The sequence below is a fragment of the Suillus plorans genome, assembly GCF_016647745.1.
Source record: "Suillus plorans strain S12 chromosome Unknown HD556scaffold_96, whole genome shotgun sequence".
Lineage (NCBI taxonomy): Eukaryota > Fungi > Basidiomycota > Agaricomycetes > Boletales > Suillaceae > Suillus > Suillus plorans.
In genome coordinates, this window is record NW_024537480.1 from 124591 (window position 1) to 142639 (window position 18049).

At 46.0% G+C, this 18049-nt stretch overlaps 4 protein-coding genes across 4 annotated transcripts; 1 reads left to right on the forward strand and 3 right to left on the reverse strand.

The window, feature by feature from the left end:
- Positions 1-125: 125 nt before the first annotated feature.
- On the forward strand, positions 126-2318 carry HD556DRAFT_1449957 (uncharacterized protein; the record flags this gene model as incomplete). Its single annotated transcript, XM_041307685.1, has 9 exons — positions 126-339; positions 487-616; positions 756-868; positions 913-1001; positions 1049-1237; positions 1299-1334; positions 1387-1707; positions 1756-2070; positions 2118-2318. The coding sequence occupies 9 exons, from the start codon at positions 126-128 to the stop codon at positions 2316-2318; spliced, it is 1608 nt and encodes a 535-aa protein (XP_041153682.1).
- Positions 2319-4122: 1804 nt separating this feature from the next.
- On the reverse strand, positions 4123-5453 carry HD556DRAFT_1248565 (uncharacterized protein; the record flags this gene model as incomplete). Its single annotated transcript, XM_041298781.1, has 7 exons — positions 4123-4252; positions 4310-4446; positions 4498-4626; positions 4668-4809; positions 4861-5063; positions 5110-5218; positions 5269-5453. 7 exons carry the CDS (start codon positions 5451-5453, stop codon positions 4123-4125), a joined length of 1035 nt encoding a protein of 344 aa, XP_041153683.1.
- A 2396-nt stretch (positions 5454-7849) lies between these two features.
- HD556DRAFT_1507596 (uncharacterized protein) lies at positions 7850-11435 on the reverse strand (the record flags this gene model as incomplete). Its single annotated transcript, XM_041309060.1, has 18 exons — positions 11081-11435; positions 10935-11021; positions 10780-10880; positions 10669-10731; positions 10354-10620; positions 9789-9886; positions 9685-9738; positions 9562-9634; positions 9252-9510; positions 9180-9204; positions 9037-9121; positions 8890-8989; positions 8789-8842; positions 8721-8741; positions 8417-8667; positions 8199-8369; positions 8067-8140; positions 7850-8012 (listed from the first exon to the last, which is right to left on the reverse strand). Exons 1-18 carry the CDS (start codon positions 11253-11255, stop codon positions 7850-7852), a joined length of 2121 nt encoding a protein of 706 aa, XP_041153684.1. The 5' UTR covers positions 11256-11435.
- A 615-nt stretch (positions 11436-12050) lies between these two features.
- Positions 12051-14347, reverse strand: HD556DRAFT_1449960 (uncharacterized protein; the record flags this gene model as incomplete). Its single annotated transcript, XM_041307686.1, has 12 exons — positions 12051-12258; positions 12312-12469; positions 12525-12716; positions 12768-12923; positions 12973-13043; positions 13094-13652; positions 13709-13792; positions 13843-13953; positions 14003-14089; positions 14140-14148; positions 14205-14275; positions 14335-14347. The coding sequence occupies 12 exons, from the start codon at positions 14345-14347 to the stop codon at positions 12051-12053; spliced, it is 1719 nt and encodes a 572-aa protein (XP_041153685.1).
- Positions 14348-18049: the final 3702 nt, after the last annotated feature.

Sequence of the window (18049 nt, forward strand, 5' to 3'; positions counted from 1 at the left end):
TATGACATGCTCAATCGAAAAAATATAACTTCACCCGTTCGTTGCCGGTGACCTTTTGCTAGGGTCCATATTCTTTCAACACCTTGCTACCAGCATTCCTCCAACAGCTCGTCCTAGATCTCAACATGCCTCGACCTGCAACACGCCCAGGGAATGTGAACAAACATCCTGGACAGATAGTTCTTGAAGCGAGTCGCGTAGCACGCCCAAAGGATGTAATTGCAGCTGAAAAGAAAAAGGCGTCAGCAGAGAAATTAGCCAAGGCAACCGCCTTGGAAAATGCTCAAAAGAAGGTCACTGCAATGGAAGATGCTATGGCTGTCGAGCAGATGGCTCAACGTGCTGGCCCAGGACACCTTTTCAGACCAAAGTCTAAGCCGCGCCCAGTGACCAAGACAGCGCCAACTGCAAACCCCGACAAGACGCATAAGCCTTATGCAATATAATGCTGTTGCAAGACTCACTGGTCCTTTGGCATTTATACAGCTGTTGAGGCGAAAACGGTGTCCCAAAGCACTGACACCCCGAAGAAGAAATATCCAGGTTTGAAACTCACCTTCAAGGATGGTGTCAATGCCAGTCGAAAGGTGTCCAACAATGGTACATCATCTACAACGTGTGTGGTACTAAGTGCGGGCAGGGGCAGTGACAGTGGGAAAAATAGAAGGTCACTGTAAGTTCTTCTTAACTGCGATGTTACTCTTATCAGAGCTGACTCTTTATTACTTCGATATAATTCACTCACTACAATGTAGGGGATTTGAACAAGCCGTATCGACAGAGGAGGTGGAAGTAGGGAAGTGGGTTAGAAACGTGGCATCGAAGTCCCAATGGAAGCCATCTGCACCACCAAGTGCACGTGCCAGTGGTAGGTTCAGTTTCATGTCTGCATACATTGCTGACAATTTTTAGTGATCGCAACCAGGGATGCGGACGTATCTGAAGACAAAAACCTACCTGAAGATCATGATGAGAGCGTAATTGTGAGTCGGGGTGGTCAGGTGAGTGACTTCATGTTTGTGAACGGGGAATGCTTAAATCAATGCAGGGTGTCGTGCATATGATTGAGACTGTTGATGATGCCACGAGGGGACGAAAGTGTACCTTGTCTACGACCTTGTTGGATGACCTCGAACCCAAAGAGTGGCGTGAAATGGAAGAAGACCAAGATGCCAACGAACATATTCCGGATGAGGATGAGGATGTTGAGATGACGGATCAGCAGGGTGATATTGAGGTAAGTACTGGTGGGTCATGTGAGATAGATGAATCGCTCACCACAATCATGGATCTTATAGGTCTGTGAAGTATCAAACAGTCGACTCACAAGCTCTGTATGGAGAATTTGCTCTGGTTGCCTGACAATGCTGACAAATTCCTATGCAGATGTCAGTTAGCGTCATGGATACCACAATGGACAGTCCAAAATCCAAGTACATCAAAACCGAAAATGGACGTGCGCAACATACTATACTCAATCTGAAGAAAGAAAAGCCAAAGAATTCTCACTTACCCAGCGCTGCTCAGAATCTAAGCTTTCATTCCATATTTATTCCAATGGTCATGCACTGGGTCGGCAATAACAGCTATCCATGGACCATCCCCAATGAGAAACTCTCAGACGTTCTTGAGGATATCTTCATGGCGGTGTGTAAGCAGCCTGGAGACTTCAGGAATGATGATGGCTGCAATATCGCCTTCAACCTCGTGAGTTATTTCCATTCTGGTACTTCTAGCTGACAACTATGCTGGCAGGTATGCCAAAGGATCTCTGAGTGGAGAGGTAACTTCGGCTCCACTGCTATCACCATTCTCATGGCATTTTTCGCCTCCACGGACGAATACAAGACCAAGGGGGCACGCAAAGAATATGCCAAATATCAACTTAAAGATTCACGCTTTGTATATGAAGATCCAAATAACGAAGACTCACCTGGAGCTTTCTTATCGGAATTCATCTTGCGCATCTTCGCTGTTCAACTCAATGCCACCCAAGGACACCAGATAATTGACTCGCTCGACTTCGGCTTACCTGCATATCCAACGGCCCTTGCACTGACCACTGCAGCCGTGAGTTTTGCACCGCCTTTACAAAACTTCCTAACTTTCATTTGCAGGCCAAGCGTGCACTTATTTTAGCTTGCGACGACCTCATTGTGGAAGATACTTCGGACCACGGGCAACACAAGATCGCCCTAACTCTCAATCACTCCACTAACAAAATGAGTAACACAGGCACTGCTTTTCTGCGGGTAATTGGGAGACTGACACACTCGCGTACATGGAACGAATTGAGGAGCTGCCCTTCGACCGCATAAAAGAAATTGTCGAACGAGCTCAGCTGTACATGAAGTGTGCTCGCCGCAAGGGTCAAGATGAAGAGTCTAGTATTCTCGACGGTCAAAGTCAGCCCCCATGCCAGTGAATCCACGCATGTGTATCCGTATTTGAAGTATTTGTTTCTTTATTCTAATTCTTCCTGCTCTAACGCGATAATTTTTGACAGAACTCGCTTGGCTTTTCTACATGCATGCTCGTCTCCCAGCCTCATATCGTTTCGCTTCAATCGCTGCTCTCGCTGTCCTACACCTTTTTTTTTTTTTTTGGACATTTTCATAGAATGTTTTGAACTCGTTGACGTCCTTATTTTCGCCTTAGCCTACTTGGATTATTTTGTGTCTACTGAAATAATAGTATGCCTTGACTGCCTTATCCGCCTGATTTTAAGGCAACCGCTCCTTATTTCCTTAGTTTAAGGAAATGAATCTCCTTAGTCTCCTTAATTTCATCAGGTAACCGACCCAAAAATGATAAACCTTTACAAAGTCATATCTTGTTTAAAATTTGCGAAATATAAATCACAATTGCACCTCACATGAGAAAGCTTTGAATACCTGGACTTAGTTGATGGAAACCGCCGAAGGCACGATTGCGACAGTTCACTTGCAATTACCCACCTGATTATGACACATTGCAATTAGTACCAGCGGTTGTTGAGATGATTACTAATGCCTAGTTGACGACCAGCAGCACCATATTGTAACTTTGGACTATTTTCGTTTCCCTTGTCATCCCTGAACAGATGCTGATCTTATGTATAGCATTATATGGTTGGATTGCATTGGACGGATGCTGCTTACTGCCCAACGGTGCCGAGTGTCCGCAATGCAATACCCAGCTGTGTCGACATTTTTGTCTTCTACAACCCGTTGCGCTGTCTACCACAACTACCTTGGTGAGGATGCTAGGTATGTGCTTGTGGCGCTAGCCTGCACTGCCCAAGAGATGTAACCTCTGACTTTTTTTCACGCTCTCACAGTCTATAAACAGGCGCTCACCACTCGATAAAACATTATATGGCTGGATTGTGTTGGACAGATGCTGCTTACGGCCCAACGGTGCCGAGTGTCCGCAATGCAATACCCAGCTGTATTGACATTGTTGTCTCCTGCAAGCCATTGCGCTCTCTACCACAACTCCCTCGCTGAGGATGCTAGGTATGTGCTTGCAGCGCTAGCCTGCACTGCCCAAGAGATGTAACCTCTGACTTTTTTTCACGCTCTCACAGTCTCTTAACAGGCGCCCACCACTTGATAAAACATTATATGGCTAGGTTGCATTGGACCAACGCTGCTTATGGACTAACGGTGCCATGTGTCCGCAATGCGGTACCAGTCTGCATAAGTGTGATTTTTTTTATGAGCCAAGCTTACTGTTGCCACAGCTTCCTTGATGATTATGTTAGGTATGTGGTCGTGATGCTAGTCTGTTTTGTCCAGAGCTGCCAAGTGCATCCTGCGGGCGACGAGCGGTTATGTACTGCCATACTGCCCAACCCTGGCGAGATATTCTGTATGTCAAGTTATCGAGTTATTCCGTTGTCTACAGACTCTCCCTGAATTTTGGATGCAGCTAAAGTCTTACAATGCCAGACTGACCTGGCCCTTACTTATCACACATTCGACGCTTGACCATCACATTCAATAAAATTACCACGATATGGCAATAGGCTGGCACTGAGATGTAGCTTTCGAACACATATAAGGATGGGATGTTTGATTTTGCGAACGTGATTTGTGTGTAGTTTTGTACTCTATATACGAATACACGTTGAAATGAAAACTATGAAGAAATCACGTTTGGACTCGAGACTTGGACTTGTTTCAAAGCAAGCTGTCTTTGTCGGATCTTCATTAATGCGCTGTTGGCGGAGACTGGTCGCTTGGCAGCAGAAGCAGTGGGACATATTTGACTGGCAATATATGAGCATTTGCAACATACGAAGTAGTGATAAGAATACCGATTTCACCATGTCGTCAGTTCATCCACTTCCTTGGATTCTTTGGGGTCTTCAAAAAGGTCAAGAAGGCTATGGTAAAACGTTTCTGAATCTGTGGTTGTGTCGGTCCTTGAGAACACCGAAGATGAGCTTAACGCAAACCAGACCTTCAGTCAAGTTAAGATTGTCTGCACACAAAACCATCGCACCCGACGAACCTGGGTCGCAATGTAAGCGATAGACGCAATGGTGACTGAGGTCATGCCATGCAGACGAGCATTTCCCGACCGCGTGGCTTTCGGCTCTCTCTCGACTGAGCTTGGGGACGTGAAGATGTGCTTGAAAGCCTGGTTGAATATGATACAGTGAAGGAACTTCGTGAAAAGACGGCACCCGTGTATACAAGCAATCGGCTCCTTAGGAGACCCAACCACGGATCTTCAGGGTCATACGTATAGTTGGCGTATACAAAAATGGGCCATTGATCTCCGCAGACCCATAGTTCGCCACTCCGTAGCCTGTCTTTGGTCCTGTTTATGAAGAAGTGCAAAATAAGTCGGGATTGCGGATGCCAGGAAAACAAACCATATGCTGAGTCGTTCCAGTCTAATCCAACAGGACAAAGAAGAAATCCTGTGCGCTCATGATTAAATCCACGGTCAACCTTAACATTCCTGTGCAAAGGAGGATGGATCGCTTCTCCTGTCGGAGCAATCCAATCAAGGATTGCAGACTTCAATGTTTTTGTGTCGTCGCCTTTCGTGCCTGCAGCTCCTTTGCCAATCTGTAATTTGTAAGTAAGAAGTCTGACCATAAAGAGAATTATGTACTAGTTCTCCGACATGAAGAATGTCTTCCTCAGAGCCGTCTTTTAATCGATCCAGAAGACCAGGATATGATTCTAACAACTGCTCGAAGACACGATGTTCTCGCCGCTCTCTGCCAAACAAGTCAGTAACCGAGAGAATAGAAAGATATGCACTTTTTACTCAGCGGGGAAATCCTCCAGTGGCGTATCTTCCATCTGATCTAGTCTTAAGATGCCGTTGGTGAGCAGGGAAGGGTAATTGCACAGCGCGAACATTGTCCGACCAAAATGTCGCCCATGGGACACAAGTGGATCAGATGAAGAACTAGTTGATACGGTGAGTTTGTAACACCTTGCAACGAACATTGGAGATAGCTTACGCCTTTTTTCGAGGCCCCATTTGGAGGGCAGACGAGCCACGTTTGTTCGGAAAACTAGAAGTAGTAGCGTCTTCAGTGGACATGAGTGCTGGAGAAAGTAAAGGTGGTTTATACTTCGCAGATTGGAATCTACCATTTTATTCACATCAAAAAATGCCGAGTGATACTATGAATGGCGGCGACTTGTGCCAGTGAGGTAATCAGCAACCTACGCCAGTGAGGTAATTGGCGGTCTGCGCCAATGAGGTAATTGGCGGTCTGCGCCAGTGAGGTAACAAGCCAGCCGATTAAGCACAGTAACTAGTGCCAGAACGACCTGCCACTGGCAAGTGGCCGATCACCAGATATATTTTAGTTAGCCATAGACATGGATTTAAGTAAAGAACAAAATATTCACAAGCATAGTTCGCCACTAGAAAACACATCTGCCAATATGCCACAACCTCCGTGTCAGATCTTCAAACTGCAAGGACATAACATCAACTTGAACTTACGGTAACCTGAATGTGACTCGCCTTGCGGACTTGCTGACTAGAATGCCCCTGCCCTTTGTTAGGATCGAGATAACGGACAACATCGGTAAAAGGAGAGAGGAAGACACAGGTCGCGGTGTGAGGTTCGTCAATGCCCTTACCAGTCATTTCAGAAGCTCAGCATAGATTAGCGATGCGGACGTTGGTGAGAGCTGTCAAAACCAATCTCACCTTCTGCTGATAAGAGACCACGAAACGAGCGAGGAGGAGTCCATATCCAACCTCAAGGAGCGATTGAGACATGCAGAAATAGGCTGCTTGAGGCTGGAAGAACTATATCAAAAATACAGACTTTGTTGGTTAGAAGAAAGTTATCGGGCAAGGGTGTTGGAAAAACACGCACCATGTGGGATTAATACCTGCTCTCCCCGCCAGATCACATGGGATTCCCCCTCTCCGATTCAAAGTAAGTCGGATATGTGCTCATTTTCGTGAACTGACTATCCTTTTCAGGTGATGACGAGGAGGAGTAAATGCAAAAGACATACCATAGAATTGCGGTAGCGGATGAGGTGACCTTCAGCAAACTCGACTTGTCTGGACAGATGCTCTCAAGTAGACATTACTACACAATAGCCCAATTGTATGAGACTAATCGCCTGCGCAACATTTCTCCTTTCTTCGGGTATACGATTGCAACGGATGTCATTTCCTGTGTGTCGAGGTTATTGCGGAGGATACGACAAGCTCAAGCTCAAGCCGTATTTTCATCAAGATTATGACGTCGCATGCTCTTGCTATCATACTTGCAGCGAACATCATCACCGCAAGCGGCCAGACTGCCTATCGGCAAATGAGAGCTACATGAGAGGATGCGAAATGGCTTTCACTGTGTGTGCGCTAGCTTAGGGCACACGAGCACTCACGAACAAGACCATCAAAGGTAGACTAAGAACGTTCTTGGGAGCAAAATTCAATCACTATATTGATGAGATTAATCTAAAAAGACGGTCAAGCATGTACAAAACATTAACTATATGATATGACCACATACCTCATCGCCTTCTTTGATCTGTGTTTTGAACTTGTGTGCAGCTTCCTCATAATTGAGGGTGTTCATGATCGTCAAGTAGACCGTTCGATGCAAATTCGTGAGACTAGTCTCTGTAGTCTTCGATGCCTTCTTAGTCGGCAAACACTGCATGATATGAGCTCGCGACTCAATTTATTACGCAGAACGAAACAAACCTTCTTCATCCTCTAAATCTTCACCGAACAAGTTCTCTGACTAGAGGGAGCTTTGTGTTAATAACAGCCGCCATCATACCAGCGAAGCTTGAGAACTGTGGTGGTGTTAGTAGATGTATAGAATTAGAGGGAGAATGAACATCGTTGTGTTTGAAATGCGAGCCAAGGATGCTCCTGCTGAATTCGCCTATATTGGAGACAACGAAACTGGAAAGAATGAGCAAAGGGTTAAACCAAAGTCAAAACACAAACCTTGCTCCGAGTTCAGTCCATGCGATTTGAATCGTTGATCATGAATCAGTGGTCCGATGGGTGACGCCATACACGGTGGCAAGCTAGATAATCGACATGGAAGAGCAAGATAGATTAAAACTCCGCTAGCACCATAGCGCATCAGATATTGACAGTAAATCGAGGGGTCAAGTTTCCGACATCGTCACCTGCACTTATTGCAGCATATAAAATGATCAAAAATCAGGCGAAACGAAGGTCGAACCAATGGATTTTATACATGTGATTTAGTTATAGATTTAGCCGTACATAACTAGACCATCTTTGCATACCATAGCAAATAGTGAATTAAGGCAGTACTTCGTTCGTTGTTTACTCAAGTTGAACGTTAACATCGATGGCATGATGTCCCTTGCAATGCAATGCATCATCATCGACTCAGCCCAGGATGGCCAAAACTGGCCATCATCAATGGAATCGTGAGACCTGTCCCAACAACAAGGGCCAGCCCGCACATGATCCTTGCAGATAACGCTAGCCTGAATTCACCTGTGAAGATCCCTGCGAGAAACCCGAGAATAGCAAATGCCAAGCTGTAGTGATCTAAAATGTGAGTAATTAGTGATTGTGATCAAAGCTTTGGTTACCTTGTGAGATACAGAAAACTGGGTATGCTTGCAAGGATCGCAAGACCCGCCATCTTCCCCTGTAAGTAATACACCTATTGAGTTAGTAATGTCAGGCCGATATTTTCTTTGAATAGATAAGGACGCTCGAACCGCGAAATCGAGGGATCTCAGCCTGTATCCAAAGTGCTGTGCCATCGTGCAGGCAACAATGCAGAAGACACTGAGGATGAATGAGATAGAGCACAGGGTTTTTATAGGGGATGGTGCGCCCAAACCCGGGACCGCAAGGATGCTGGCGTTGACTGCCAAGATGACACTTGCCTGTCAAAGGTAAGTGTTCTCATCTAGATCCACGACGTAACGCTCACCACAGTAGTTTGAGCTTTGGACTGGGCGTTGAAGTCTTCCGTAAATCCCCTGATGTCGATCCCGTTTACGATACCGTCCACATATATATCTCTAAGCTGCTTGAGCGCCACTATTGGAGTCCAAAGCATCACAATTTCAGCGCTGGCCATGAAGGGAGAGTTCGCAAGGTTATTGCGTCTCTTTGTCAGTGAGTGCGTTCGCATTAAGCGAGCTTCGGGTCGGCCATGATGGTTCAGGTATTCATGGTGACCTATTTTTGATCGATTAATCAACGACGTCGGGTATGGGAAAGCTAAGTCATACGAAGCATGTGCATTATTTTGCCTGTTCACGATAAGTTTGTAATCATGGCGTTTCCAAAACTCACGTACCACAGATTGCAACACTCGGTTGCTCCATGATCCCAGCAGGTCCGGCAAGTTCCTCTGTTTCGGTCATTACTTGCACAGAAGGTTGAGATCAGGATACGTACCGGTAGTGGCCAGCTCAGCAGCCATTTCCTTCATCTGATCGAGAGTCCAGAATAGCGCAGCTGCAGTTGATTGCTCTATCGCTAACGCTTCTATGTTTCGCTTAGGTTATTCTGATTAGGCGCCATAGTGTTAAAGTACTCGCCTACACGATACCAGTTCAACTGAACTCGCAAAGCTTTTACTTCAGAAAGACGTACTTCAATCCCATGTGGAAAATATTCGACATTTTTCCTAGTCGAGAGGTGAGTAAAATTCCAGTTCGGGATGGCATCCTTTGACGATCACTCACCAAAATTGGGCCTCCAGCTCAAGTCCTGTGCGATTGAGTTCAAGTTAATGAAGGCACGAAAAAGTAATGTACGTTTGTGGTTCCAGTGCCACGCCGTTGTGCACTCTTGGAATAGAAGGTAACCATCTACTGGTTCTATCCATGCGATCATGCGATCTTCCAGGACGACATAGTAATACGGGTAGATTTCCCTTCCTCCCACGGAGATCGGTTCAACGACAAGCAACCATTGTTTCCTGTCGAGTTTATTCCTTGATGCGTTGATCCAAGATTCCAACCGCTGGAGCTGTTGGTCTGAGCAAGTGCTCATGTTCATTTCTGCATATGTTTTCTTTGTTCTTATAAACCAGGTATGTAACATGAAAGACCAGCCAGCACTCACCATTCTTGCATTGTAGTGATACATTGCTCCAGACGGGTGGATAATTTCATCCCAATCCCCTTGAACACCGAGCCTATCGCTATCAGGATTGAATTGGCCAAGTTCCAAACGACTGCCACAAACCGAACAGGGTCGATCTGCATCTTCTCGACATTATAATCATAACGATGAGGCTCCCTATACAAATTAAGTCAGTACTCATATCTGTTTGAATGATGGGTACTTACAGCGGTGGTATTTCGGTATACCGCCGAAGTTGTGTCGGCCATATGGGGACACTGCACTTCAGCAGCTCTATCTGCTGATTGACGCTATCAGCTTTGGACTTACATGGGAGCTTGAGCATGCAGCTTTAACGCGACTTGCGATTGAACGTACCATTGTGGTTATGGTGCGACAAGTCGAGTTGTCAATGCAGGTGTTCACACGATGATATGTGAGATTTGTACTAATACACCCGCTATGATGAACCCTGAACCTATTTATAGCGAACATGCTTTTTCCTGCCAGCCGGATGAATTTGATGATCAAGGAGGTAGCTATGTAGGTGTTATACAGGTGTACTATTAGTAGGACGGGTATACACCATGAATACTGGCTGAATTGTATGTACTTTGAAATTTCCACCTCTGCAAAGTGTTCTGTAACGCGTCTGTCTGAGATGAGCGCTTGAGCTAATGCTACATGTTGTGATACAAGGTAGTAACGTAAGATAATCGATATCGATCATGCACTATAGCTAAAAATATAGTCGTAAGAAATTATCGTCGCGCTAATTACAAAAACACTCACCCAAAGTATCGATTGAACATTGTTCACGATGTTTCGTGCGACGACGCGGAGCTTGCTCGCAACCCGACAACGAGATGGAGGTGGTCTAGCGACCAATTGAACATTGTTTGTGATGTTTCGCGTGACGACGCGGAGCTTGCTTGCAACCCGACAACGAGATGGAGGTGGTCTAGTGACCGATTGATCGTGTCGCTGAACGACTTGGGTAAGCCACCAGCAACAGTCTACTGACAATCTTACTGCATTCAACCAGAAGTCTACTTGAGTCTGAAAGAAATGTTATCTATGTGATACCGATTTTGATGTATTACTTACTAGAACCTTCCCGTCTTTCATCGCCAACGGTCCCCTGCTAGCCGTTTGTGTTACTCGAGACATCTAATGATATGTTGATGCGGCGGAATCGACTAGATTTCAGGGGCTTACCATAAGTGATTCCGCGGTTATTGAATGGCGATTATCGATCTTGAGATTCGGTGCAAACAAAGACAAACAGGCTGGTTGTCTTGCGGTAATGATTATGTAATCTGTGTTTGCTCAGTAAGTGAATAAGTCTTTGAAGCAAACTTCGATGTACTCACTCGTACCCTGGTTCAAGTGTTCACAAGCTTGAGCCTTTGCCTTATGCGACGATTTCTTGCTGAGACTCTGTGGCAGCTTTTGTGAGCCTTGCCGATCAACATCAACCGTGCGGAGTCGCGAAGCCGAGACATGAGCTCCTGCAAACGCCGAGTAGCAGCTTCTATGGCTGCTGCAGCGCTCTGCATTTCATGCTCGACAATGTCATTGGTATCACCATTGGCCCATGCCAATGCACCCCCATTGGTACATTTGGGTATGAGCGTGTCCACGACTTCCGAGAGACAAGCAAGGGCGGTTCGTGCTTCACTGTTGTTGCGCATTGAAACTTTCTTCCGCTGTGCAGGTTGCAGAAGATCAAGCTTGTAGACAGGTTCAAGAAGAAGCGCAGGCCAATGTCACCAGCGCTTTTAGCTACTGCAACGATCTTGTCCGAGGCATCATCATCGTTAGTGAGTCATGTGACACCTTTGCAGTTGATGAGAACATCTGAAAGGACTTTCCATGTCATCACTAGCGTTGTTGAGGTTTACAAGCAGGTCATCGATTTGCATTTGCTTGGACTGCGACAAAATATTAGAGAAATTGGAAAAGGTGAGTATAACCCACCCGTAATAAGTCCTCAAGCTCTGAGCTGACGGTTATATTTGCTCAACACACCCGATACATCTCAATTCCACCTGACTCCAATGATCGGTTTGTGTTTGTTTTTGTTACAATCGTTCACTGACTTTTAACTCACCTGTTTTTTTGAGCACGTCCTCTCCCCGAGATACTGTTGATCAAATACATCACGGTAGACCACTGGCATAGACTGTCTTATTGTGGCACGAAGAATGTCATCTGGCTTCAAAAAATTGTAAGTATTCGAGCGCTTTGGAATAGACACGATGTTTGCATTGATGTCTCTTCGTAGAGTATCCTTGATCCATATCATGAGGTATCAAAGCACGCGGGGCTTTCAAATCGGAGGATTGTGCAAAGAGGGTGTCGGGGTGGGCATAGATGAATTTTTGCAATTATCTCAAACGTCGTCAGTGGAAATAATAGAATTGCTTGGCACACACATCCAACGTCTGGTGCAATATTGTACATGAACAGCGGGGAGTCATTTTCCGTCAAGAATCATCTTCAAAGCATGATGTGGCAGCGACCTCCTTGATTCTCTGCGATCGAACAGACGTGAACGCTGCGTTAGGGAGTTCGGGAAAATCGACCTCCGTCTGCATGATAGGCTTGATATCACTCAGAGTTCTCTGTCGTTTCTCACTCACAGCTGATCTAGGGGCGAGGGACTTAGGATCTATGGGGAACACATTCACAACCCTGAACGTCGTTATGAATCACAACCAATGCCAAAATACACCAAGGACACTGACCTTATGAAAAGCAACCTAGCCATTGTCTTCATAAACTTGGGAAACTGGTGCGGGTTGGCATACATGTGCGTCACGGCATTTAGAATGACGTGATACATAGTTTCCGGTCTGCGGCCAGGAGTCTTGGCCGGTTGCCAAAGATGAAATGTATGGTAAATCTGATACGACAAATGTAACTGTTATTGCCACAAGCAACAACGACGAGACACTTACTACGGTTAGCAACATTGAAGCAAAACGTTTTCCTAGTGCCATATTTCCGCCTCGAACTTCTTCGGGAAATAAATTGGTGATTCTGCCAGCGGGGCAGCCCTCAGTCAAACCACTCAAGGTTTGTAACGACGACCCCCACATGAGTTCCTTGTACATGTGCAACTCCACAAGTTGAGCGATAGCTAGTTCAATCTGAAACACCCATAGGTTATGGAGTCAAATCACGAGGGCTCTGTCACGTACATCGTCTTGATCGTTTGAGTTGAAAAGATCAAAGAAAAATTTAACTTTTTTGTCCCGTTCATCAGACGAGTCACCCGAGAATTCAGATTTCAAGCGAATGCACCCCCAGACGATCTTACGCAACTCCGAAAGTTTGTTCTCAATGGTGCCAAAGAACTGCTCATAATGCTTAAGTGAGCGAAAGCAAGGCACGAGAAAAATGTACAGTCAAACGAATGGTGTCCCATCCAATGGATGCTCCGGCGGGTAGGTGTGCGAGGGGGCTTTGTAAGATCACTAATCATGTTATTAGTTAGCGACTCGTGGAATTCAAGAAAGATGCTCACCCGGATGGTTGACCAATTGTTGCAATGATGTACGGTCAAGAGATATCGCCTCCAAAAAGCAATTGGTGAGCATAACGCGGTCTTCTTGACAAGCAGGATCGAACGGGTTTCCTAACCCGACCCATAGACTTCCTTGGAAGAGACACTTTGTTAAAAACATCGGGCGCTTCCACACTGAGCTGTTCATCGAGTTTTTGATCGCCTTCCTGTCATCGTTGTGGAGGAGGATATCTGTACCTTTCCAAACCAGTGCCGGGCTATACACAGCTGGGACTGTGGGAGAGATCACTCCAAAATACTCGGGTTCTTCTGGTTCTCGTGGAGGGATGGATGAGTCTTCAACATAACCAAGCAATGCCGTGGTGATGTAGTCGCCGTTATCGATGACATGATCGTATTTGGCAGACCAATTCGGCCCAACTGATTGAGGCGCGGAAGCGAACTGGCCGTCCATCACAGATTGGGTAGGAATCGGTACCATATTTGTAACGATGGGAGGTGGGAAACCAAACGGAAATGTCGCTGGGTTGAATCGGATGGGATCCTGGAGATCACTGGCCTATGGAAACGGAAAAATCATTCTACAGAACGCTGGACACTAAGGGCAACACCTACAATCCACAGGGGGCTGGCGATCCCTGCTGCATTTGGCCGACAAAACTGGGTCTCAGTCGCTCGAAGGAAATTACCATCGCCAAGCTATGTTGATAGTTTCAGGATTGTTATTTCCAATATGATGTAGATCTTACCTGCTTTTCATAAACAGTATAAAACACTGTATCCCCATGTTGGTGGATCGCGAGCACACCGACAATAGGTAGAAGAGCCTCCAAACCAGTCACCACCGCGTAATCTGGGCACTAGAGCCCATACAATGAGACAAAACAACTGATTTTGCGGATGACTCACATAGATCGGAGAGATCTCACAATATTGGTGTGCCATATAACCAATCACCAAGTAACGCTCCGACTCACTGAAGCCGACAAAAGGATGCTGAAATAACAGTCAGATAGAAACAATAGGTCAGATAGACAATGACAAACTGCGGCATTCTGTAGAAAAGGCATCAGCATATGTCACACATACAATTTCAAGTTGAATAACATACAGGTGATTGAATTACTTGCAGCACACAACTTATACTGGGCATGTACAAGAAAATTGGAGCTGTGAGCTGAGCTATTCACATCGAATTGTCAGTGAGAAGGGAGCGAGTGAATTGAGTTAAGTCAACTCACGTTGCAGATCCATGGAGAAAGGTGGTGGGGAGTTGGGGGACTGGAGGACTGGCGAGCTATCAGACTTTTAAGATGTGTTTACATGATAAAGATTGCAATGTGTTACCTGAGATGGCCAGACAGACAGATCTGAATGAAAGCCGCGCCAGGATCGAGAAATTACTCAACTACGCGCTAGAATAAATTAAATCAATTTGATACCTAGCTCAAAGAGCCAGAAACCTGACAGCACCAGAACTAAGCGAAACCAGCGCAACGCGCCAGGAATTATAAGCGACACCCTGAACGTGCTAGCCTCGAATCCGGGTTGGGAATGGGAAATATAATTGCACCCAGCATCACATTGGCATACGGATCGCTAATTTTCGTAATCGAATGCTAGATCAGTAAACATGTCTTCGAGAGCCTCAATGAGTGACTCTGTACTCCCATTTCGTTCCTGTTGAAAAGGATCCAACTCCTCGACGCCAATGTGCTCACCCTCTTCATCGTCACTGTCGGTATGAGCTTGCCAGTTGGTTTTCTCGCTGAAAGTTTCCATTTCCGAGTGTTCATTCACCGCTTGAGTTTGAACCGAGCAAGTGCTTTCTGGGGTGCTCACTTCATGCGAATACACATGGCCCACTCCAAGCCCGTAATGAAAGCGCATCAGAGTATCTCGATCAACAAAGCTACAACATTATATTATTAGTAAATTTGAACAAGGTAGGAAAGAACACTCACCTGTTGACATAATACTTGTACCAATCATTTTTGTCTCCTGCAATAGGGGAGATGCCGTGTTCGTTGGGGTTGCGTTGCCCTCGAGAGAAGGCCAGTATGATGTGACATGCGCGAAGAACAACCGCTGGGTCCACGAAGCCGAATGCATTCTCATTTGACAGTGGCATGAGACGAATGCGACCTAAAGTGCGTGTTTCCCATGAGTGACTTTGTATAGATTCGTACCGTCGAATGAAGAGAAATTCTAATCTGTGAGACTCGTATATGTCCCCTACGCGAATAACATTGACATGATGAATACCAAGGACTTTGGCATAATGGTAGTTGCCACAGATACCATCACTGTAGTCATCATGGCGCTTCAATATCATGATATTGCAATGAGGCGTCCGTGGATTTATGATGTCTTGCGCCCTTCGAACATTGTACGTGGTATAATTAAATCTTGCAATGTTGTGATGGTATATTCTATTACACTTGAAAATGATTGAGTCGTGTTCTTGAGCGAGACGAGCTGGTTTCTCCCCCAGCTCAAGGCGATCCAGAATGTGGTCCTTCAACCGAGGCAGGAAGTCCTGAGTGCCGTCTCAAAATGATCTCCACGAAGTAGAAAATTACTTACCTTCATAGCAGGATCTTTAGCATGACTACGGAGGTAGTAGCCAAAATCATCAAATATCTTCTCGCTTAGGCCGATATGATGGTGCAGTTGGGGATCGCTCGCTGTTTCATTAACCTCTGCACGAGAGGCTCACTGTTGTTGGCGTTGCTTGATGCGGCGTAATCGCGTTTGACGGCACTCGATCTGCGTCAACTGGCAAGTGAAGGTTTTTCGATCAGTGCGACAGTATCTGCATTTCGGGTTACGATGTTCCAATTCTCCCTGATAATAGTCAAGTTAAGACAAGGAGGAGGAGCGAATTACAACTCACTGGTTCAGTGCTGTATGAGTCCGTTGTTCCAAAATGACGGATTGAGGCTACATAATCCCCAAGCGCATGAAATTTGTAAGTTTGAAAATTAAACATCTTCATCCTTCGCAGCTGCTTTGGTGCAGATGCATCCTGAGACTGCCCCAAACTCGCCTTGTTTTTCCCTTTAGTGACAACATCCGTCCTAGACTTTCGGGCCGCAGTCCCCTGACCCACAACATCTACATTGCCCGTTTCTGCTCGTTTAGCTGCTACCTTTGCCTGCTGGCGAGACCGTGCATCAATTTCACGATCGAGTTCCTGGGTGTGATATGCAGCACAAACTTTCGTTTTAAATTGACGAAATTTTTTGCCTAGATCAGTCGTTCGTTGGTCGAGGATTTCCAGAGTGATGTCGGAGTGCATACGGAGTTTTGCAAGTCCATGCCAGTGAGCCATGACGAACAGGAGATCCAACACGATTCGGTTGTGATCGCCAGGAAGCAGGCCATCAAACACTGGGATGGAACACTTGAAAAAATCAGTTCATGAAAGTTTGTAATTTTTGTTTCGCATACTTGTAAAAGATCCTTGAAATTTCGGGCAGCCATGCTCGACATCTCGGACGTGTTTGCAGAGAATCGTCTAATGGTGGCTGGTCCAAACGGGGGGACCTGCCTGTACCTGTCAAAGTTAATTGAGTATTCGAGCAATCATCAAGGGTACATATATAGCGAACCTCCTATCAAGCTCATGAATCAGATCTTTGTCAAAAGCGCAAAGGATTCGTAACAGATGAATCAAAAGCATACGCCAAACCCCGAGCTCAAACTCATGCAGGAGATCAATGACGAGAGCAACAAACATGTTGAATCCGAGTGGGCCAAGGCAGTCTGAAAACGCGTTCTAAACAAATTTGGATAAGCGTGAGGAAAGAAGCTAATGGACAGGCTCACTGAGGTTGGCACCCATGAATGAGGCTTTAGATGTGTCTCGACTGCTGTGCTGTCTACACCGTAGTTCTTGTTGTATATGATATCGCGTGCCATGGCAACCAGCTTACTCCTTGATGCATCGGAGCGCGCAAGAGTTGTACGCTGCTGTCTATCACGACTCATTCCTAGATTATGAAGTTGTCCCATTGGTATGAGACATCGCGGGCAGGGACAACCTCCCAGCTGCCGGATAGTTGCGACGAGAACCCTGAATTTCATGAGCTGCAGTATCATATCTCATAGACGGTACTGATAACTTACTTCTCAGGGTAATCAGCAGAATAAATAAATATTTGGGGGTAAAACCTACGGATGACGCTGTCACAACAAAGAATCACAGTGCCATGGTCATATGCGTGTAAAAACTCCAGATCGAGCAAAATCCTCCATTGAGCTTGGAAAAGTTCACGATGGCAATGGGTAGCGCATTCCTGGCCGACCCCCTTACCTTGGGTGTAAGTACCTGTGAAGTCTTTGAAGGAGTCAGGAAGCTGCTTGGCGTCAGTCTCAATGCGAGAGAGTATGATTAATTTAAAATGTACCTTTTGGAAGTACGCCACATGATTACCCAAATGGCAGGAGGGTTTACACCGACGGTACTTGGATTCGTTCCCAAAGTACATATAAACTGGCCATAGTTTCGTGTTACCAAAACTCGTCAGGTGTGTAGCATCTGACCAAAACATAAGTGTGACAATTGAACGGGGCAAATTGCATCCTGGTTCTCCGGGGGACGCCTGAAGATCGCGGTGCGCATCCATGAAGGCTGGAGAAGTGTACAACTCACCCTGAATGTTTACTTCACGTTGAAGGTGGGGGGCGCTCCATCGCAGTTGGTAAGGCTCGTAATGAACGAATTCATCGTCCTGAGGGTTAGAGAGCTTTTCCCGAATAACAAAAACGAGAGGGCGATGGTGGAGATCTGCTGCCACATAAGGTCGAGCATCTGGCTGAGCCGTTGTGCGAGAAAAGGGTACTTCAATCGTCACTTGGGTTTTACGCCAACCCGCGTCTTCATCCTCCCATCCGTCTCCCCCGCCATCATCGATGCTCCCACCTAATCGCATGTTGATCTTGTCCCATGAT